At 38.8% G+C, this 24550-nt stretch overlaps 1 protein-coding gene across 1 annotated transcript; it reads left to right on the forward strand.

Moving 5' to 3' along the window:
• Positions 1-2800: 2800 nt before the first annotated feature.
• Positions 2801-24096, forward strand: LOC140234996 (uncharacterized). Its single transcript, XM_072315032.1, has 17 exons — positions 2801-2861; positions 4257-4372; positions 4942-5140; positions 6592-6687; positions 11564-11674; positions 13809-13925; positions 14557-14728; positions 15312-15383; positions 16715-16786; positions 17740-17811; positions 18394-18465; positions 19141-19215; positions 20060-20134; positions 21265-21336; positions 21720-21797; positions 22470-23560; positions 24041-24096. Exons 1-17 carry the CDS (start codon positions 2801-2803, stop codon positions 24094-24096), a joined length of 2607 nt encoding a protein of 868 aa, XP_072171133.1.
• Positions 24097-24550: the final 454 nt, after the last annotated feature.

The raw sequence follows: 24550 nt of genomic DNA on the forward strand, positions 1-24550 counted from the left end.
GTTGTATTGAAGGATTAGACTCTCGGGTGATCAGTGTAGATCAGTGAAAGGTCGTCGGAGATCACAGTGTCTGTTTGTTTCTTTGCTTTTTTCTAATAAGCATGTTCTCATTTTCACAGCTCAGAAGGATGTACGTTTAGATTAACCTCACAATAATGCATATTTTGCAAAATAATTGTGAAGAATACAACTTATCATGTGCAAGGCTCAAATCACTATGCAGATAGTTGTTTGTTTTTTTTTACTTGGTAATTACATTATATGTAAATGTGATACCAGTGCACATGAACAAATTTACCTAGGTGAGTCATATGGATTAAATAGAGATGTGCAATGTATGTGATGAAGTACTAGCCAGTTTACAAGCCATGTACTGAAGGAAAACACATTGTGACTATTTGTGTGAGAAAATAACTTTTTATAATTGTACAATAGAAAAAGAGCTATATTAGTAGTTGTTGCGTATCGATGTCTCGGAGGAGTTTGAATTGTTTTGTCAAAATGCCCTCATTAATCTTGGGATTGAGTGAATAAACTTTTTAGAATCAATTACTTCACACAGACATGACTGAATTACAAGTATTTCTGTAGGCAGTCTTGTTGTTTTTATGTAACATATTATTCACATGTAATTGCTAGCACCCAAAGTCATAATTTAGGATGTATATCCTTCTTCTGCACCCCTAAATGCTCCTTCAGTCCATCCTCATTCTATTTTATTATTTTATTATTCTACTTTTCCTTTCTCTCTTTCCTCTCCATTCAGTCCATCCCCTCCGTCTTCTCCACAGCCCAACCCTCCTCTCCTTTTACCAGTGTCCTCCACTCCTTCATCATCATCATCATCATCATCATCATCATCATCTTTGCCCTCATCTCTCTCTCCTCCTCCTCCTCCTCCACCTCCTCATTCTCCTCTTCCTGCTAAAATACAAGTAAGTTTGCCATCTTGCTTATTATACACAAGGCACCTACTGGTCAAGACCTTAGTTTCATGATTAAATTAGATCTCACAAACACACTCATAACCTGTGCAGTTGTGAAGACACGCTTCCATGAATCCCAACATGCTGAACAGAAATAACATCAGGAGACCAAGCATTTGGTTGTGCAACTCATTAACTTTGGAAGAACTTAAGGCTAGAAATCAGGAAATTTCCAAAACTGTGGTATTACTTAAATAAAAACTCAAAACTTATCTCTTCACTTAACTGTTCTTAAGCATATCAGGAACTCTTACAGCCTAGAATAAAATGTGTGCATCAGTGTTATGTTCTTCATAAACTAATATAGTATCATCACCATTACTTTTATTCCAATGTCTTTTGTTAATCATATTAAGTAGTACTTAAGCAATGATTGGCAGAAGATGTTACAGGCAGAAACTTGGTCCGGAAGGGGATTTTTGTGGGCGTATCCAGGTAATCTGAAGAAGAGTAATACAAATATTGTCAATAATTATATGACACGTATTCTGTTATTCTTTCTGTAGATAAGTGATGGTCAGGTTATTATGAATCGCTATAAGTCAACGTGCATCTGCACTGTATAGTCCCCTTTAATAAATTCACACAATCTTCTTTTTTTGTAGAGGTTTCATTATTATCAGATATAAAGACAGAGAGTTAAAGAACTCTGGAGTTCCACATGTTTTATGTGATTATTCGTCGCAACCACACCCCATGCAATGTAATTAGCCGAGGTAATAGTTAACTGACAATCTCCTCTCTCTCAGGAGAAGCTCAGATTTGGCACAAAAAATACGATGTATTAGAGATATATTTTTTGGTTTATTATTTGTCAAGTATAATATACAACCCGCCCCTACCCAAAAGGTCGGTTTGAAATCAGTACAAGACCAAAATATTTGATCCAAAGATCCAATTATTTACTCTTTGATTCTATGTTGACACCGGAAAATCTAAGAAAAGATTTGCATGTATGCCGATGGAACACCTGACAGGCGATTACGATGTCACATCAAATCTAGAATGTGGTGAAAATTGCTATTTCTGTTGCTTCCCTAATAAAGGTCAAATTTTGACAAAAGTTCTGTCATTCCATGTAATGTGTACTGGAATCTAATAGTCAAAACTTACTTGGAAATGAATGGGAAGTGTGTGTGTATGTTGGTTGTGTACACTGATCTTGAACATTTGCTCAGTCTTTGATCTGCTTATAAGTACGGGGGGGGGGGGGTCAAGAGAGAGATAGAGGGGAACGTACTATAGAAGCATGATGATCTGGCTTTAGATTCTGCGACTGATTTCCCCACTCCGAAAACGAAAGACACTCCCTGCTTTCGAAGAATGTATGAGTGTTTTCGTTTTTTCTTTCAGTTCATGTTTTTCCTCTTCTTCATTTGAAAATGGGTAAAAAGTCCTCAGGCCTAATACTTTTGCGTTTTCCATTAGTTCCTCGTTTAAAGTGAAAGTACAGGATCATGCAGATGACATTTTATGAACGTGTGATGTAATATACCAGCATATTGTGTTCGGTATAGTCTGTCCGGTGGAGCTTGGAGAATCTACTTGTTTGTTTCATGGTGTTTGCGTAATCATTTCTTTCGTTTGTCGTTGTTGTTGTTGGGTGGTTGGGTTGCATGTGTGTGTGTGTGTGTGTGTGTGTGTGTGTGTGTCTGTGGGAAGACGACCGCGGTTCTGATCAGCGCGCCAAGTGTGCTTCTTAACACTTATCTAAATCTGATCTCAATAATGCAGTGAATGAAATAGGACTGTTTGGGAGCAGCGCGTTATAGAGATGATCACTGCGCCTTCTTCATCAGCAAGTTTGATTGAAGATGACCAAGACTGAGCTAATATCATTCTTTGTCTTCCTTGCATGGTTGAGCATCCTAGTAGGTAAGAGAATTTCATCAAATTTCGCTTCTTGAATCAAATCCGATACAATGCTTGGCCAGCATGACAATTTTTCCAACCAATGCTCCAACTAAGTTGATAATCTCGTCACGATTTTTTTTTTTTTTATTGTGGCTGAGATAAAAAGAAAAAAAATGGGGTTGTTAATGTAATTTTATTAAAGTTAATAATTGAATAATTGTAATTCATAAATATTTTTCCGTCTTAGGACCTAGACACAAATTTATCCTTCTGTTATCATATATGCTAAATGTATTTCGATATATTCTTGGAATGCTGTCTGCACGCATTGGTTGTTAAATTGGGTTTATTAGGCAAGCATTGGAGAAGGCTTCCTTTGATTGTTAGGAAAAGTGTTTCTTATAAAGGTATATGTATATCATTTCAATATACAAGCAAACTGGTCTATTAGAATTTCATGATGATGAAATACGATAAGGAGAGTAGACCCAAGAGTGTCACACATTAACTATGCTGTATATAAAATGTCTGATATCAATGATACAAAAGCTGCAAAAGCTGCGTATTACGCTGTTGAATGGGTTACATTAAACTATTTCACAAGTTACAATTCCTCCATTCATACGTTTGTCACTATAATAGATGACAGACACAGCCCTATTATAGTCGGTGTCAAAATAACGCTTTGGTCACTGGCGGCTTGAAATGTTTTCGCAGAAAGAGGACCTCGTATACCAGTACAATGATCAGAAACGTGATTGTGTTACATGTCATAACCTTGAGTCCTGCGGCTTGTATCTTGGCGGTAATCGCGACCTAATGGCGACGGACGTGCCGAATGATATTTGCAGCAGGGCCTTTATAGGTCGACATAATATAGAAAAGTAACCATGTGGACGTTTACACAAGGAGAAATAGAGTATTCCTTTGATTTTAAAACAACATGCTTTCACTTCATAAAATCAAGTTTCAGTTTGACCGAAGCGCCTCTTACGGTACAAGTTGCCAATGTGATAATTTCCAGAGATGGAGCTCCCTTGTCTTATGCTATATCAAAGCTAACATATACCTAATTCCTTTCAAGAACCCATCGGCCACCGCCCCTCCCGGCAATGATTCTCAAAATGGGGGCTGGTTTAGATGGGGCTGCAGGTTTCCAACTTGTGTGTGTGTGTGTGTGTGTGTGTGTGTGTGTGTGTGTGTGTGTGTGTGTGTGTGTGTGTGTGTGTTTGTGAGATAATGAGAAACATTAAATATGAAAGAACATGTAATTCTTAGAGGAATTCACAGTTTATTTGATGAAAATCTGTGTTGAAATGGCTGAGATATTTCCAAGAGCGATCCTAATAAAATGTGACAGGCCACCACTTTTATTAGAATCTCTTTGTTTTACCTTGTTTTTGGATATCTCTTCAGGTCCGTATGGATGCGAGGCTTCTGCAGCACGAATCATCACCTCGCCGGGGTTTCCGGGTTCTTACCCTGCCAATAGCCTGAAGGAATGGACAGTTGAGGTCCCAAAGGGTATGCAGGTGAGTTATTTATTTATTACGACATTCTGCTCCTTACACAATGAAACCTATATATTTAGATAAATAGTGTTCATTATCGGGAAAGGGAGACAAAAGGAAAAGGGGGCAAAGGGGGAGAGAGAAGACTACGCAGAAGAAGGGAAATTTTCGTCATTCATACCATATCATGAAGGAATTATTATAAAAATCGTCATTTTGCTTTCATGGGTGCACAACATTAATCGTATGAAAAATATATAGTGGTTAAATGGTGGTGGTAGTAGTGGTATTATATAAACATGGTTGCACTTGATCAGTGCGATCATTTTACTTGAAGTTTTATCTGTATAATTGTTCAAACACTAAGTAGGCACTACTTTAACTACAGCTCACATGCTACTCCTACTGTCATCGCAGGGTTCATTCCACAAATAAGTATAGGCCTAAATAAAAAAAAAAAAAAAAACTAAACCATTATAATATACGCTGTTCTCATTGTATAGATAATCCATTTTGGTAACATCCAATTCTGACTTGGGAGGTCACGAATTCTTTGAAATTAATCTCCTAAACACGCATTGTTGTAACAGGCTATCATGTCAGTTCGAACGGTCTCACTGGAATCTCCATGGGACACCCTCTCCGTCAATCACACCTCGCCGCTCCTTCAGGGGTCGGTCTTTGCCTACGTCCGCTCAAGTCCCACGGCATTCGTATTTCCCAGCGGGGTGACCACCATACGATTTTGCAGCGACACCATCGTCCAAAAAACATCCGGCTTCGAGTTGGACATCGTCGAGGCGTTCTCCAACGGTACGAGCACCATGATTTTGACAGGAAACGTAGAATGAGGTTGTACACGGTCTCGACTACAGGGCCCACTTCATAAAAGACGTTAGGATAGCAAGTTTTGCAAGTGAGCCGCAATCCCATAGCAACAGCCAATCAATTCTTGTCGTTACCATGACATTTTGCCACTCCAACAAGAGTTGCTATCGTATCAACTTTCTTGGTGAAATGGAACCAAGAAGGAAACCATGACCTTTAAACAAGAGCTTATAAAATTTGGGCGGGACGAAGATTGGTGGCGGCCACTGATTGACTCAAACCTTATCCATTCCACGGTCGTACAGTCACTGGCGTAGCCAGGGGGGGGGGGGGGGGGCCATGGGGGCGGTCGCCCCCCCCCCCCCCTAAGATTTGGACCGGGGATTTGGGAGGCGGAAAAAAAAAATGCGTGTATACTGTATGCATGCACATGAAGCGGGTCTCCTTTGCAACCTTTCATCAAATAAGATATTTTTTTGAATATTTCACTCAAAGTGTGCACCAGATCGTTGAATTTCAATTCAAAATATGCAAAATCTCTCGTGCTTGGGAGGGGGTATCCCCCTCCCAAACCCTCCCCCTCTGTGCCTCTTTCCCTAGCTTAGTACACTTTTTTCAATTTCAATTTTTTTCAATTTCAATTTATTTTCGTATTTCTCGATGGAAAATACATGGTATATAACAAAATATAATACAGAATGTCCAGCTTGGATGTATACATGACGAAATAGGAATACAAAAGTAATACATAACGGTCGATGTGTCTTTTTCAATCAAAGTAAAGGATGCGAAGAGAAATACGATGGAACCTACTAAAAAGCAAAGCTTGTTGAGTGTAGGTCCCAACAAAAGCCTAGTAAGGGGAACAGGATGAGGAGCACGGGTACAATTAAGACCAAAAGTAAGGATAAATAAAAGAGAATGACTATTACTCGAGGCTCAGAAGATTCTTCTCACATGTATTTATGTGTGTGATAAAATGAGAACAAGTAACCACATGCTGCACACTATAGCAGTTGCTCTAAAAGCAATTTTGACATTGGAGTGATAATGACGTGAATACTTAAGTACTATATAATTCTAGGGTTTAAACATTCCGGCTTCCATAGACACGGGGAAAGATTTGAAAAATGGAGAACATGAGTCAATTGCAATTCCCTTATGTGATATACCAGCCAGCTGCAATGATGCATAAAAGAAAGGAAAGAAAGAAAGGAGGGGAAACTATGCGACACGACCAAGGTCTTACTAGAAGTGGAAGGAAAAACACCGATGGGAAGGAATTTGAGATAGCATGCAACTAAAATGTATATGCATGAGTCTGTTCACATGGCAACAACCGAGTAGTATAATAGAGCAGCCATCAGCATAATAAAAAGGAATTTTAGTGCACTTGTGTGTTGTAGCTATTCAATACATGCTGTCTGAGTTTACGCTAAAAGATGATAATGACAGACAGCTTTTAACCTCTGTTGGGAGATCATTCCAATATTTAGGACCTGTATACATAATTGTGTTTTTAGCGAAAACTGTTCGAGTTCGTGGAAGGTGATAAGCGTCACTCTGGCGAGTTGGATAGTGGTGGACAGAATTGTTTCTTATGAACATCTGTAAAAAGACACCAGGAAGATCTTTTGAGGAAAATTTATACATAAAAATACCTAAATTATAACCAAACAAATCTATCAGTTTTAAAATCTTATTTTTCTGAAATAAAGCGTTAGTGTGAGATAAATACCCAGCATGGTTAATAATTTTGATCGCTCGCTTTTGAAGAAGAAAAAGTGAATCCAGTAAGTATTTAGATGCGTTACCCCACGCAAGAATTCCATAATTAAGATATGGGGAAATCATGGTTGAATATACAATCTGCAAAATATGGTTGGGCAAAAAATGTTTCAGTTTGTTTAGGATTCCTGTATTTCGTGACAAAATTTTGCTTAAAAAATTAAAGTGAGTTTTCCAGGACAGGTCACTATCGATGTAAAGTCCTAAAAACTTTGTACTATCTACTCGGGTTAGGTTAATATCATTAACCTTAACATCATCAGGAATAACTTGCAAGAAATTGCTAAATAACATATAATGCGTTTTATCAACATTTAATGATAACTTATTAGCGTAAATCCAGGTCTGAAGAGACTTCAATTCATTATTCATTATACTTACAAGGGTATTGGGATTGCGGTGAGACAGAAATAGATTTGTATCATCAGCGAAACAAATAAAAGAAAGAATCTGTGACGAATTTTGGAGATCGTTGATGTACAGGATGAATAAAAGTGGGCCAAGAAGAGAACCCTGGGGGACACCGCAAGAAGTTGACGTCATACCTGACTCATAGCCATTTATATAAACAAATTGTTTTCTGTTTGTGAGATAGTCTTTAAACCACTCTAAAGCCCTCCCACGGATACCGTAATGGCTTAACTTATAATGCAAAATATGATGGTCAATGGTATCAAAAGCCTTCGAAAAATCGAGAAAAACACCGATGGTGTGGGAAGCATCGTCTAAAGCATGAGCTACTTTATCAATGAAGGCTAATAATGCGTGAGTTGTGCTATGCTGTTTTCTGAATCCAAATTGGAAATTAGAAAGAATATTGCAATTAACAAGAAATCTAAGAGTTCGTTTATAAACAAGCCTTTCAAGAATTTTTGAGACTGAGGTTAAGAGAGATATCGGGCGGTAATTACTCACAAATTCTTTTGGACCCTTTTTGTATATGGGAACAACTCGAGCGATTTTCATATTATCTGGGACTTTGCCACTAGATAAAGATTGATTGAAAATATAAGTGAGTGGAGAAATTATTTCATTTATTATATTCTTCAAAAGAAAAGCCGAAATACCATCATTACCTATACTTTTCTTAATATTTAGGTTATCAACAATTTCTTTGATTTCTTCTTCAACAATAGGAATGAAAAACATGGTTTGTACATTCCTGTCTTTTAAAAGAGAATGAAAAGTTGTCTGGGTATTTGGTATTTTGCTAGCAAGATCAGGTCCTAAGTTAACAAAGTAATCATTAAATACATCGGCCATTTCCTGTGGATCATCAACTTGATGACCGTCATTCAAAATATGAGTAGGGGAATTTGTAACAGTGCTAGATTTCAAAGCTGTGTTTATCACCCTCCACGTACTCTTAATGTCAAACTTGCATTTTTCAAACTGATTTGCAAAATACAGTTGCTTGGCTAAGCGCAACGAAGAAGTAAGTACATTACGGTAACGAATATAACGGGATTTAGTTACATCATTTGGAGATTTTCGGTATCTGTAAAACAATTTATTCTTCCTATTGATAGACCTAAGTAGGGACTTTGAAATCCATGGTTGTTTTGGTACTCTCTTATAATTCGATCTGAATCGTCTAGATAAGGGTATATAAACATTACACATATTTATTTGATATTTTTTGATTTACAAAAAAAAAAAAGATAATTCTGAGTGCACAAGACTTATCACTTTATTCCGAAAACTCAAGGTTCCCTCATGTATAAGGGGAATTTCCCCTTTTAATCGACCCTTTCCTCCCACAACCCCCCCCCCATCATTTTTTTTTTTTTTTTTTGTGATTTCCCAAATGTTGATTCCATCAAATATGCGTATACGAGATATCTCAGTTTCAACCTTAAAAAGGCAAAAGCTCCATCGGAAGGGAAGGGTGGAGATAACACCAAGGAGGTATGAGAGAACATACCTCCTTGATAACACTCGCCCCCGCCTTCTCCCTGCTCGCCCGCCCCTCCCCCCCCCCCTTCCGCCATGCATAGAAGTAGACTGTGGCTATGCCCAGATCGCTTTATTTCAATTCTAAAAACGCAAAAGCTCCGCGAGCGGGAGGGGAACACCCCCTTCCCCTAAGCTCTACCTCACTAGACTTTATACATACACACAGATTGTGCACATTCGGAATAAGAGCTAAATTCCGTGATTTTAACACTTCGATGAAAAAGTATTGCACCAAAAATTTGCACCAGATCGCTGAATTTCAGGTCTGAAAACGCAAAATCACTTTCGTGTGGGAGGGGATATGCCCCTATCTACACCCTCGTGTGCATGCTTTTTCTGTTTGATTGCTGAACTACAGACAGCGTTCATGATATTCAGTGTAAGAATTAATACAAGAAGATTATTCAAATGATACCATTTTATAGGCAAATTGTTCAATAATAATCTACACTAAAATATACTGCAACCTTAAACAAGTGGGACTGTTTCAACTCGTTAAAACACGCAAAAACATGCATCAAATTGCACCATTTGCAACATAAAAATGCAAAAAGTTCTCACCGTGGGAGGGGGGACACCCCCCTCCCACACCCTCCCCTCCCCCTTCGCTCGCTCCGCTCGCTCGGGTTCAGTCGCGTTCATGATATTCAGTGAAAAGAATTAACACAAGAAGTGTATTTAAATTGTACCATTTTATAGGCAAATTGTTCAATAATAATCTACATCAAATTATACTGCTCCCTTAAACAAGTGGGACTGTTTCACGTCGATAAAACGCGCAAAAACATGCATCAAATTGCACCATTTACAACATCAAAATGCAAAAAGTTCTTACCGTGGGAGGGGGGACACCCCCCTCCCACACCCTCCCCTCCCCCCTCGCTCGCTCCGCTTGCTCGGGTTCAGTCGCGTTCATGATATTCAGTGAAAAGAATTAATACAAGAAGTGTGTTTAAATTATACCATTTTACAGGCAAATTGTTCAATAATAATCTACACTAAAATATACTGCAACCTTAAACAAGTGGGACTGTTTCAACTCGTTAAAACACGCAAAAACATGCATCAAATTGCACCATTTGCAACATCAAAATGCAAAAAGTTCTCACCGTGGGAGGGGGGGGGGGGACACCCCCCTCCCACACCCTCCCCTCCCCCCTCGCTCGCTCCGCTCGTTCGGGTTCAGTCGCGTTCATGATATTCAGTGAAAAGAATTAATACAAGAAGTGTGTTTAAATTATACCATTTTATAGGCAAATTTTTCAATAATAATCTACACTAAAATATACTGCAACCTTAAACAAGTGGGACTGTTTCAACTGGTTAAAACACGCAAAAACATGCATCAAATTGCACCATTTGCAACATCAAAATGCAAAAAGTTCTCACCTTGGGAGGGGGGACACCCCCCTCCCGCACCCTCCCCCCCCCCCCTCGCTCGCTCCGCTCGCTCGGGTTCAGTCGCGTTCATGATATTCAGTGAAAAGAATTGATACAAGAAGTGTGTTTTAATCATACCATTTTATAGGCAAATTGTTCAATAATAATCTACACTAAAATATACTGCAACCTTAAACAAGTGGGACTGTTTCAACTCGTTAAAACACACAAAAACATGCATCAAATTGCACCATTTGCAACATCAAAATGCAAAAAGTTCTCACCGTGGGAGGGGGGACACACCCTCCCCTCCCCCCTCGCTCGCTCCGCTCGTTCGGGTTCAGTCGCGTTCATGATATTCAGTGAAAGGAATTAATACAAGAAGTGTATTTAAATCATACCATTTTATAGGCAAATTGTTCAATAATAATCTACACTAAAATATACTGCTACCTTGCGCGGTAGGGGGACACCCCTCCCACACCCTCCCCCCTCGCTCGCTCCGCTCGCTCGGGTTCAGTCGCGTTCATGATATTCAGTGAAAAGAATTGATACAAGAAGTGTGTTTTAATTATACCATTTTATAGGCAAATTGTTCAATAATAATCTACACTAAAATATACTGCAACCTTAAACAAGTGGGACTGTTTCACGTCGATAAAACGCGCAAAAACATGCATCAAATTGCACCATTTACAACATCAAAATGCAAAAAGTTCTTACCGTGGGAGGGGGGACACCCCCCTCCCACACCCTCCCCCCCCCCCCCCCCTCGCTCGCTCCGCTCGCTCGGGCTCGGTCGCTTCGCTTCCTCGCAGACAAACCGCCCCCCTAAGATCAAATCCTGGCTACGCCGTTGCGTACAGTTGCATGGCTGTACACGTTTATGGCTTCAACGGCCCGCCATAGGCCGTGTGTGGAGGTGGGTTCACCGTCCAGTTGTTGTTGTTGTTGCTGCCGATGATGATGATGTTGTTGTTTTGTTATTCACGATTTTTTTACAGTACAGTGTAAGAGATATGATAGTCTCCTTCATCATCACTCTTCTCTTACTGTCTTAGATTAAATCAAGTATCATAAGGGGGGGGGGGTCCCCGATTTGTCTCTGCAATGAAACCTTTCTTTTTTTTTTGTATATCCAATAACAAACTGAAAATGAGTGTAGATTTCAAGTAGCCGCATCGCAAGGTAACACATACAGCTGTACATTTTCTGGAACAGATTCTTCCATCACTGCTAATCTCACTGATGATATGCGCCCATGTGAGTCCGGCCCGCAGTTCGTCAACGTCGAGGCACAATGTGACGGCGTGTTTGACTGCGCAGACTATTCGGACGAAAAGAACTGCGCCACTGGTAAGGCTTTTCAAAGTTTATGCACGCTTCACATCACTATGCTTGTTCATTTGTTCGTTTGTTTGTTTGTTTGTTTTTGTTTGTTTGTTTTTTTCGAATCATGATAAAACACTGACGAGAGGTATCTACGATGAGAATACAACTATGCGTAAACAAAACGTGGGATTACCCAAATTTCGCCCCATTGATAAATCGCAGCTGTTCTTTCTTGGGGTATAATTCTTTTTTTTTTTTTCATTTGTCGTAGAGATTTGTCTTTGTACCATTGTTTGAGGGTCATTCATTTTTTTTTTCTTTTCTGTCAGGTAAATTTCTGTCAGATTTCTCTTCGCTGAATATGCAATAGCTTTTGAGCATTGTGTTGTTACATTTGTTCCTAAGAGAATGTAATAAATACTCCTTGGCCTAATTTATTCTCGTCCTTAAACGAGTTAATTCCTGATAGGATATGACCTCAACTATTATACAGTGATGCTATTTGCACACGCCAATTGCTTACCAGCACTTCTTTAACATTCGCGGGAATGTCATAGGATATCGGAGTTTCTTCTTGTGGGATGTGATTTGTTTGACTATCAGCAGTGTGTTTAACACACACAAGGAATTTAAAAGTTAATAAATGCACATTATTTCGCGATCATCTTTTGTCATCTAAAAAAAAAAAAAAAAAAAAAAAAAAAAAAGAAATTCCAAAGTAGACTAAGGTGAATCCAAGGGAAAAGTGTATGGATGAAATCTGATATTGAAATATTCCAAATGTATATTATTGATAAATTATGTTGTCAATATCAGCATATTGCCATTGGAACTATTATGATAGCTCTCATTTTCATACATTAAAAAGAAAAATCGGCGTAGTTTAGGGTTACCCTTTTGCAATATTGTTGACAAAAATCAGTTTGGTATGACACATTCATTCAACCGTGTGGTGAATGACGCATGTCGAACTAAACGTGAAAAGCTATATAACGAAAGAGTACAATCCATTATTTACGCACATTCTTCTCATAAAACCTTCCAGTTCCAAGACCTGTTGTGAATGCATCTTTGTGTTAGAATGTGGGCCAGTGTCAGCGTACTGCTATGCATATCTTTTTTAGGTCTACATTGTATTCACATTTGTATGTAGATGCATGTATTTCTCCATGAGATTTCGCACTTAAAACACTGATGTGTGTGTTAAAAGTTGTTTTGCTCCCACAAGATCATCCTCAGTCTTCGTATAGTGTTATAAAAATCATTATTAACAATATTTGTTACAAACTCAAAAAGCTGCATCACTTCGGTGATCCCTCGCACTTATCCCCAAGTTGAATTATCCTTCGGGTTTATGCCAGGTTCAAGTGTGTGCGTGTGTGTCACACACAAACACACTGCTATAGCTTCTGACCACCCGAGCATTGAGAATTAAGGGTTTCTGGGACGAACACTGTACTAGGGCTTTCTATAGCTCAGTCGGTAGAGCACCGGCCTAGCAATCCGGAGGTCTCGGGTTCGACTCCCGTTGGAATCCCATTTTCTTTGCTCACTTTTCCACTAAAAATCATTATTGTCGTCAACATAGTCAACATTATCGTCATCGCCATTGTTCATAATGTTATGAAAATGATTATGTTGTCATCATTTAGTCAATAGGGAACTCTAGGTTTTCGCGACGCGGGCGTTCAGAGGAAATCAAAATCCTCTTCTGCGCATGCGCAAAATCGCTTATCAAAATCAATCTAGTCATTATCTCCCGTCGTGTGAGTTTCACTGTTATACGCGTTCTGGGCCATTTTTGCGTCCGCTCAATATTGATGCACTGATCATAATGGGGCGCCATTTTGTGTCCGCTCAATATTGATGCACTTATCATAATGGGGCGCGATTTTGTGTCCGCTCATTATTGATGCACTGAGTAATGGGGGCGCCATTTTGCGTCCTCGTGTAATCTAAAGCTGCTTTGCAACACGACGCAGGGAGAGAAGAGAACAACCAACCCAATCGTCGTCAAAACGTCGGCGTCCTAGATTTAAACCTCCCTATTGTCATATTAATTTTGGTACTGCTGTCATCATTATCGTCGTTGACATCGTCATCGTCTTCATCGCCAACAATCGACATCGCTGTCATACTTTGACTAAAAGTGTCATAACTTTCACATAAACAGGAAGATGCGGAGCGGACGCATACTACTGCAGAGGATACAGTGATTTTTGCATCCCGGACACTCGGCTGTGTGATGGGTGGACGGATTGCCCGTCCGGCGATGATGAAGTCATGTGCAGTAAGTTAAAAAGGGGAAATAAACCCGTGTATGTGAATTGAGTTTAGGCAGCAATATTAGCAGAACACATCGGTGAAGTTGGAGCAAAATCGCAAAAAAATTCGTTGAAAAGTTATGATATTTTTGTTTTACTTTTGGTGTTGCCATCGCTGGATGAGAAGACTTCTACAGTTCGTGACGTCATGTATGTTCAATGATAAAAAAGAGGTAGGCCTAACTAAAGAGAAATTCACGATACATATTTCATGTAAAGTGGCCTATACACTCCCTTGCCTTGCTACTGACGTATTATGTTAAAAGTAATATTAGTTCTCCCGCTTTCTGATAGAGGTTAGTCAATAATTGTTCTTTAATGTGCTAAAAAAGTGAAAACATGTTGAATTCTGATACATGTATAGGTATGAGTTATGATAATATAAATATAAGCAATATTTATTATCACCGTGCCCACGCGTCTTATGCATAATGCGCACTGTAGAAAACATATACACCGTTTTAACAATCATTTTCTTCTATCAGTTAAATCTTTCTGTCTTCAGTTCACAGATCAATGATTTCATTTGTCCGTGTTTGTTTGTTTGTTTTTCCCCTTTTTTTCTTTTCTTTTCGTGTCTTTTTTTTTTTTTTTAAGCTTCCCTCAAATGTCCTTTGGGTTGCTCATGCGGGGAGTCCGTCTTCATCGGGCGGTATGGACCGGAGCAACCGCAGTGCAGCGGCGCGGATTGGCTTCCTTTCTGGGTAAACTGTACCACCGGCTGGGACGAAGACTACACCAGAAACACCTCCAGGAAAGCAATCCTCTTGTAAGATTATATATTACATGAAAATCACAGTTTTTCCATCTCAAAGAATTAACGTCTCAAAGTACCTGCTACCGCAAGACATGGTGGGTTTCTTGTTGAAAATGTCCAACACCTGTTGCTGTATCGCACATGTCTGTTGTCACACCAAAGAGAGTCCCCCCCGGGTATCCTGCATTCGTAGTTTTCAATCCAACCAGTACGAAGCACAATATACCCGCCATAGCAGCCCAAAGTTAAAATCCTCTAAGTTAAGCAATCATCCAGTTTCAATTAATTCTGCATATTAATCGATAGAAATATAGCATGGAAAATTATTTGAAGTATTGTTCGCGTGTAGGTAATCACCATCCGATCTGTATAGAGACATGCAAAGGTGTATTGCTCGGTTGTTTGTTGTTGTTTTTCAGAATCTTGGCTTTCTCTGGACTATCTAGTTTCTTTGATATTGCATCTTAATCTGTATATTTACACAGTGAAGGAAACGTGAATATTTGCTCGTTGACATAATCTATTATTCTAAAACACACAGCAAATGTCCCATGGCCCTTCTGTCATTTCGTCTGTTTATGGTTATACCTGTCAGGAATCTGAAAGGAGCACCAATCAACGAGCTTCGCCCTGGAGTGTTTGTTGGACTTAGGAACGTTCACACGATGTAAGCTTTTGCCTTACAAAATATTAAGTACCGCGGGTGTTATAATGTACACGTTAAAGGAGACTCCCGTTGTAACGACGTCCTCGAGACCGGCAGTTTTCTTTTGTTATATCGAAATTTCGTTAAATCCGAACAATAAAGCATGCAAAGCTTTATAATTATAGACAATAATTTGGGACCTAAATCTTTACTATGTTGCAACGAGAGTTTCGTTCCAACCAAATTCGTTATAACGGGAGTGCACTGTGTATCAGCCTTCAATTCAATTTATTTTCATACTTCTCAATGAAGGAATGTACATCAAATGTAATAAAAACATAGTGAATCATAATATCCGGCTTGGATGTGCAGTAAATTAAGGTAAGCATGTAAAACATATAGCGGTCAATCATCGTACGTTTGGTTCTATGTATAACGCTATGTTCTAACGCTAATATAGGTATTATGTATAACGCTAATACATATACGTTATATGTATAACGCTATAATATAAAATATATTTGGTTCTATGTATAACGCTATGTATAAAGCATCACTGCAGCTTCTCATATAACGCCCGTTGTGTTAAGGCGATAATAACTAAGTGAAGGCAAGAGTATCTCATCTCGGAGATGAAAATTGTAAATAAATGAAAAAGTTCTAGAGAACAATTATGATTGTACTCCACAACATTTTACAGGTTTCTTTTTGCGTTTTTATTTTTATTTGCGAAGTAAGACATGTTAGCCCCAAAAGATAAAAGCATAAAAAAAACCCAAACAAACAAACAAACAAACAAACAAACTGCCTCATACACATGGAAGGCACGGTTCAGCCTAAAATCCCCCATGTTTTTTGAATGTCCAGATAACAATTTCAGTTCGAAATGAGATGTTTTTAAGCTTTTCAGTAATCATCATCACCAGAAAATGACAATGATATGGTATGTAAATATGTTGACAATGATAGTAACAACAGAGTTAAGTAGTCACCCCAACATGAAATGAATATATCTTGATCATCATCCTTTATATGATGATTAGTATTTAGTATTACTACTGCATCCATCGTTATTTCATTGTGTTATCAACATTTCATTGGTGTGGTATTATTAATGTTGTATTAAAACTGTCGTTATCATTATCATTATCATTATCATACGGAGTATATTGTACGTATTGGTAATAATCATTAAACTGGCTTTCAACCTGTCGTCAAATTTTCTCTACAGCGAAATATCTTCACGTTCATAATCATACACAGGGGACCTGCACGTAGAATTACCCGCCAAAAATGCTCATTCTAACTTTTTTTATAGCAATTTATGATTTTCTTACCAACTTTTCATACAGCGATATCTCATCTGCTAACTTGACTCGTTTTCCACCAGGAATGTTCGACGGATTGGATCGACTGGTTAAAATGTAAGTTGACTAGTCAGTCGAATATTAGGGTGCCCAGGAGCTGAAGGGGTCTTTGCTGGCCTGAATAAACAAATGTAGAAAAAAAAAGAAAACCTAGAAGTACCCTGACCAGTCAGAGCACGAATTCGTCAAGGAAGACAAAGTAAAAATCGATTCGCTTGATTCCCGTGTGACGTTTTATGATTATGTTCCACATGACTTAAATTGTTTGTGTTCGACATCAACCTTTTTTCTTCCTTTTCTTCCAAAGTCTGGCATGAGAAAAAAAGAAGAAACAAATGGACATTATTGGTCACAGGACAAACTTTATAATGTATACATCAGGAAGTTTTACCAAGGAGATACAGCGATAAAGAGAGCGAGAAAAGGAAGATGATACTTAAAGGGATCGTATAGTTTTAGTTGAGACCTAATTTCAGGTTTCTAACATTTTTGGTGAGATAATGAGAAAGTTCTTATGAAATATGAAAGAGTATGTAATTCTATGAGGAATTCAACGTTTATTTGATGAAAATTGGTTTTGAAATGGCTGAGATATCCAAAAAAGAGCGATTCTAGTAAAGTGTCGGACCCACACTTTATTATGATCGCTTTGTTTTACTTATGGATGTTTCAGTCATTCTAAACCCGATTTTCTTCAAATAAACTTTGAATTCCTCTTAAAATGGTATGCTCTGTACTATATCATGAGTGTTTTCTTGGTATCTCGCAAAAAGTTAAAAGCCGAATTCTCATCTCCACCAATACTGTACCAGCCCTTTAAAGAAGCTCACTTCTTCCTTTCGATGTGCAGCATGTCCCCTTCTTCTGTTTGTCTCCCTCCCTATCTCCCCCCCCCCCCTCTCCCTTCCCATTTAGGGGAATACCCAGACATAAGAACGTAATACACCATCAATATAAAAGATGCTGAATTATTAGATAGCGAACTGGTGTCTTCCATTTGTTTCTCCTAGCATCGCCGATAATAACAGCCTTACTTATCTAGAGCGGGGAGCGTTCCGTCACTTATTCAACTTGCGTCTATTGTAAGTACTCTTTGTTTTGCCGTCGGTGTGTGTGTGTTTTCACACTTCTTGTGCAAACGTTTTCTTGTTTGAATTATATATTTTGCTTGTGACCTCAGTCACATTACTATTTGTTACACCTTTACACAGAGGATATTTCCGATGAAAGCAAGAATTAACTTAACCCCTCTTGCATGGACAATGTAAAAGAGAGGAAGAAAACTTCATTGATTTTCAATTATTCCTTTCAATGTAGCGTCCTGTGTGTACCTTTAAATTGCCATATAAGTCATGTGACTTCGACGTCATATGTTTATGTAAATCTTTGCAGTTGCTTAGTTCACAAAGACCAAAACGTTTTCCTTACAAGGCGGCGAAGAAAATATGATGTCTAAACAAAACAAAGCGAGAGAGATACACCTCCAAAATTCTTTGTAGTGAATGATGAAAGATAATGTGGAAGAATATAACCCCGAAGTGGATATATCAAAAATATACATACTCGTTAGTTTTACACTCTCCCACCTCTCTAGTGTGACAATGGTCGATATGCCTTCTTGAAACATAATCTTTAATGATGTCGTGTCCTTTCCATCTATACAGGTATCTTGATATAAACAAAATTGCACGACTTGACGACGGATGTTTTTTGGATCTGCACAACCTATTTTTTATGTAAGGGTATTTTCGCATTTTTTAAAAGAAAAAGCTAAAAGGAGTATGTAAATGCAAAATATTAAGAGTTTTTAAATGGCATTCAGGCACCTATGCGATATTGCGGGTGTCCGTTTTCGATGTTTCTTTTGGATGTCCTTTTAGCGTGACATGATGGGTAATGTGGTGAATAGATGTATATGATTATATATTTATATACTGAATATATATATATATAATACACGTAGTCCTATATAATATCTAATTACATAATAAACTTAAGGATCATTATTATCATCAGTGGTATCCCGTTCCTTCAGGAATGTGCCTACATACTATCGTAAAGCGCATGCTATATTATGTTTGTATTAACTATAATATATATATATATATATATATATATATATATATATATATATATATACGTAAACATAGGCAAATAATCTAGCAGTGGTGATATGGATTTTGTCGAGTATATTATTGAATGAAAATAAATCGAAGGTTTAGAAGCAGAATAGCATTTTCACCAGTGCACATTGCTAAGGGTCAATATAGAATTAAGGAATATACTATATGAAAATAATTTTTATGCATAATTATTATGCTTTCCTTCATACCGTTATGTAAAACCATCTCACAATTTGCCTCATGTGTATGTTTGTGTCTTATCTCGTCTTTTCTTATACCACCATTTAGAGGCATGGAAAACAATAGTTTGTCAGACATCAGACCGGGGACTTTTGCTGATTTAGGACAGTCGCTGGAACGCCTGTAAGTATAATAATGCGTGTTTAAAAGTTCGCAGTGTAATGCTCAAACAGGAAAGTTGCCATACCGCTGACCCACAACGCAAACAATGATGCCGTACAAGGAAAGACGCTTCATATTAAACCATGATTCCATTGCACAGTCAATGAAAAGTGGAACGGAATATTCATCAATATTGGTACATTAATAGTTATTACTATTCATTATGAAGATAAGACAAAATGCATATTTTCAAAATCAATATTCAAAAATCAAAATTCTACTGCTTGTGACAGATTTACAAAGGGGTCAATACTCATTACCAGGTGATATCGTTCATGTTCACTCCATTACCCTGATTGCAATTGAAAGGTAAACTTGACTTATCATGTAATGTACCGTCGTTGATTTCGAAAAATTACCACAAACTTTAATTTGAAAAGGCTGAACAGAATGGGAGATCTCCTGTTCTTACTATTTAATTTGCCATGTTTCACGCAGTATGATTATGACATTCATTACTTGGCTCTTACCCCAAGTTAATTTGAATCAAATCAATGCTTTAAATCTAGTCCATGATTAGCGGACTGCAGCGCGAAATAATCGTACCTTGCACATGCGCATTGAACAGCCTGCGCTCGTTATCGGATGACCGTTGAGGTACGCGATGTTACATGATTGTGTATAATTTACACAATCGCAGTTTGCATGGTGGTTATCCATGGACTAGCTTTGAACTGCCTTGTCATGTGAATTCCTGCCATTACGTTCTTCTTTTTTTTATGACTATCTGCCAATTCAAAGTTATAAGAAATGAAGCTTGTTGAGAATACCTATTTTCTCTTTTATCTTTTAATAAAAACATCAGAGTTTTGCCGGCTAACAACATCACGTCTATCAACAGCTCACTGTTTGACGGAATAAGAGAGAAACTTTTGCTTGTGTAAGTAAATTCAAAATGTCTTTCTTCCTCACAGTCTCTTCTCCCTTACATTCTTCGCATCTTATATTTTTGTACTAATTTCGTTACGGTGTATGCGTCTTGTTGAAAGAAACAATCACCTTCCAACAACTGAAAAAAAAAACCCTCAACGTGTTTGGAAAGTGATCAAATAAATATCCTTCATTCACGTATTTCATCTCCATTTATTTTGCACGTCTTTCATCATACGCAACAAAACAAGACGCACTATTCCAGCAAAATAACAAAGGAAAACAATACAGTCAATCTGAAAGTAAGGTAAAATTGCCTTATGCGTACAATGGTTACAGAGCTTGACTCAATATATCGATCATTAGACGGTGTTTCTAGATTGGCATACATGAAGCTGCTACCATGACGTCTAACAGGAACGACAACAAATAACAAATATGTGCAAATCCTAATGTTACTTTCATGTCAACTGACTTGTTTATCTCTACACTAAGAAATAATTTATGCATTTAATTAACATCTATTTGTAAATGTCATATACCCATGCACCCCATGCATTTGTTACGTTCAGACGGTGATTCTTAACGTCGATGATCTATGCTAACCTATGGGGCGCCATGTGTCGCAAGGTCGATGTAATCAGTCATTATTTTCGTCGACTTATTGACCGTCGTGCGACACTTGGCGTCCCAAAGAACTTATCTTTAAAGTTAGCATAACCTCGTGACAACCGCCTAAACGTAACTAGTGATGTCGTTAACATGGTGCAATAAGCAATGGAAAAGCAAAACAACAATGAACTAACTTTCACGTCGACAATAAAGGCAATGCTGACGAATTCACATCTATACGTAGCGGATTTATTGCCCTTTTCTACTGACGCCAATTACTGTTGTGGCCTGTTTTTCATCTCTTGCGCTGCTGTGTAAATATTTTCCAAAAATCATTTTTTTTTTTTTTTAAGAAATAGGCTCACTGATGTATTCGTTCCTTCCAAGTCATGCGTTGTACATTGTATGCGCCTAGTTCCGTGCATGATCCTGAATGTGATACTACTTGCATTTTTGTGAATTGCAAATGATTCTTGGTCCTTAAAAAGTCATATCAGAAGGATCTTTTACTTTTTTAATATCAAACAGGAGCTTCGAAGATAATCCTCTGTCTACGATCGTGCCGGGAACATTTCAGAATTTGTCGATTCTCACTGACTTGTAAGTTTTCTGTATTCATTTTTTAAGTTCTTGACCCCCCCCCCCCCAAAAAAAAGTATAATTCTAAAATGATTTAAATCCAATTTCCGCTTTCTGAAAAATGTGATTGTTCAGATTCGACAGAGATGTTCAAGTGTCTTTCACAGTTAGCCAAGAAGCTTATATTCGTATATCTGAAATAAGATTCAGTGCAAATTAAGATATTAATATGTTTGCATGTATAAAATGTTCACGTTGTAAAGAGACAATTACTTACAACAACAAAACAAAAGTGATGACGAAAAGGGGTTATCGAACATTTCCATAAATCTTTAAAAAAAAAAAGGGGGTAAGTTGGCGATAAATTGATGTGAACTCATCCCTCAACTTTCATCCCAACATAGGTATCTGCTTCTTCGCCCTCGCACTCCACTTCGTCTGTATCCAGAAATATATGATGGTCTGGATAGCCTTCAATCCTTGTAAGTACACACACACACACACACATACACGTACATACATACACAAATTGTATATAAGTATATTATATATACATATCGTATTACCCTGATGAACACGCTTAAAACTTCTTATCCATCCATAGAGCTACAGCTCCATTTTCCATCACGCTCCATCTTAGAGAGCAATCTTTTCTCAAGGACATGGGCTGGATGACACCAGGGCCCCATTTCATAAAAAAGTTGACACGATAGCAACTCTTGCAAGTGTCATGGTAACGACAATAATCCAGCTTCCTGATTGGTTGTTGCTATGGGGGGTTGCCATTCCAGCAAAAGTTGCTATTATAACGTCTTTTATGAAGTGGGGTCCAGATTGATATCATCAAGTCTCACTTAGTGATAGTACATTATAATTTTTACACAGATAAAAAGATTTGACAACAAGATACCAATTTGGTAAGTAAGTGGGGGGGGGGGGGGTTGACATCAACTAGAGATAAATTGCACGATATAATTGATTAATAAATTCTCCCCAAATTATGGAGCAACAATCCAGGAATCTTCACATACAAAAAAAAAAAATACATATTTTCATTTATCTCATGAGAATATAAAGCCGTATCCATCATTCGTACTTTTCTTTGTATGTGTATTTCAAAATGGATTGTTATGCGTCATCTTCCTGGACTCCAGATTTGTGTACGACCCTCGACTGTGCTGCATCGCCCCCTCAGGAGTCGAATGTAATCAGCGGGTGCCTCCTGAACCTCTCTTCACCTGCCGCATGACATTCCTGCACAACGCCGCCATTAAGTTCTTTATGTGGCTTCTCGGCTTCGCTGCCCTGGTCGGTAACACGATCGTGATCGTCTCTCGGCTGCGCCTCAGACACACCAGCACCATCTCCCACGTCCAGTCCATTCTCATTTCTAACCTCGCCGTATCCGACTTCATCATGGGTCTGTACATGCTCATCCTGGCTGCCAGTGATGTCTACATCGGCGAGTCCTACTTCTGGGAGGACCGGTCCCACGAGTGGCGGACGAGCAGCACGTGTCGCTTCGCTGGCTTCCTCTCCTTCCTGAGCTGCGAGACGTCCGTCTTCCTCATCACCGTCATCAGCGTCGACCGCTTCATCTGCATCGTTTTCCCCTACACCAAGAAGCGGCTGACGGTCCGGTCATCCCACGTGCTGACGGCCGCTATTTGGTTGCTGGCCCTGATCCTCAGCATCACGTCCGTTCTCCTCTCCGTTCTCGACCCGGATGCCTACGATCTCAGCGACGTCTGCGTCGGGCTTCCACTTATCAGGAAAAACACCAACCTCATGTCGACACTCGACGAGGAGACCCTCACTAGTATCGGCATCAAGCAGAGCAAGATCATCGCCGCCTCGTCGGCGTCGACTTGGCAGTTCTCCACTGCGATCTTTCTCGGCGTCAATCTCGTCTGCTTCACCGTTACCGTCGCCGTGTACATTGCCGTGTTCATCAAAGTCCGCCGTGCCTCGTCCACCGTCGGCCGCAAGAAGTACTCCTCCAACGAGGTCAAAATGGCCATCAAGCTCTCCCTCATCGTGGCCACCGACTTCTTTTGCTGGATGCCCGTCATCATCCTGGGGATCGCCGTTCAGGCCAACGATGTCTATGTGTCGCCCAACCTGTACGCCTGGCTGGTTGCTTTCGTTCTCCCCATCAACTCGGCCATCAACCCGTTCCTCTACACACTAGTGGACAGATACGCGGATAAACTGAAGTCCTCCATCAGCGGGTCCTCTGAGTCAGGTAACTATAGTCCAGTCTCCAATTCAAACGCTTTGATTCGATCACAAAGCCAGGATGAAGGCGTTCGAAATACCGGTAACGGCATATTTAGATACTAAACCAAGTTCTCAATTAACTGTGAAAGGATTATAGACCGTTCATCATCTACACCATCACGTGGTACATTACGCTACATTACATTACATTGCATTATATTGCATTGCGCTATTCAAATCATGACTACATTTACAACCGATAACTGACATCAATCAAATGAGTGAATATCATGAAAACAGTTTTAGCAATTTTATAATCCACCTGAAAATGTGTAAATTGGAGTATGTAACTCATGGTTTGCATAAATGCTTACATCAAGTAAAGGTTCTTTTCAGACTAGCTTTAATTCAGATCTCTAGATTTCGCTGTAAAATGGCGACAAGGTTTAACGAATCTGTTAAATTCAACTAATGTACGTCTTTGTGTGTTATCTTCCTTCAACAGGAGACCCACTTCCGACAAAACGGAGCAAAGAAAGTAGTCTGGATGCAAGTAAATAGTAAATAATAGTTAAATGACCTAAAATTTAGTGAATGAACCTCGCTCAACGTGTTCTCTCTCACCATCTACGTTTAACGACATTAACATTTTCATGCCGCCACCAACACGCAAGAAAAAGTAGCCAAATAACTCTTGAGGGTTTTCGTTATCATTTTTTTTTTATTTTCAGACCTTATGCATAATATGGGGAGGGGGAAATAGTCGAGAGTTGAATGGAGTCATCTACAGTTCCATGTATACGTAGAAACCATTCGTCTGGGTATTAATCAAAGCTTCTCTAATTTTACGTCATACATCGCGTATGAAGAATATTGGGATAAATTCAATGACTTCTTCCCCCCCCCCCCCACAACAACAACAACCAAACGAAATCATGAACATGGTGCGCATCCATTCTTGCTGTTTTACATCAATAATTTCGAAGCAGCTGTTAATTGCGTCAACATTACAAGA

Source organism: Diadema setosum, chromosome 11 (assembly GCF_964275005.1).
Source record: "Diadema setosum chromosome 11, eeDiaSeto1, whole genome shotgun sequence".
In the NCBI taxonomy this organism is placed as follows: domain Eukaryota; kingdom Metazoa; phylum Echinodermata; class Echinoidea; order Diadematoida; family Diadematidae; genus Diadema; species Diadema setosum.

Coding starts and splice junctions, on each gene's coding strand:
- LOC140234996 (XM_072315032.1), top strand. CDS start 2,801: ATGACCAAGACTGAGCTAATATCATTCTTTGTCTTCCTTGCATGGTTG. Junction 5,141..6,591: donor AACATCCGGCTTCGAGTTGG/ACATCGTCGAGG, acceptor TTGTAGCTATTC/AATACATGCTGTCTGAGTTT. Junction 20,135..21,264: donor AGAGAGAAACTTTTGCTTGT/GTAAGTAAATTC, acceptor AATATCAAACAG/GAGCTTCGAAGATAATCCTC.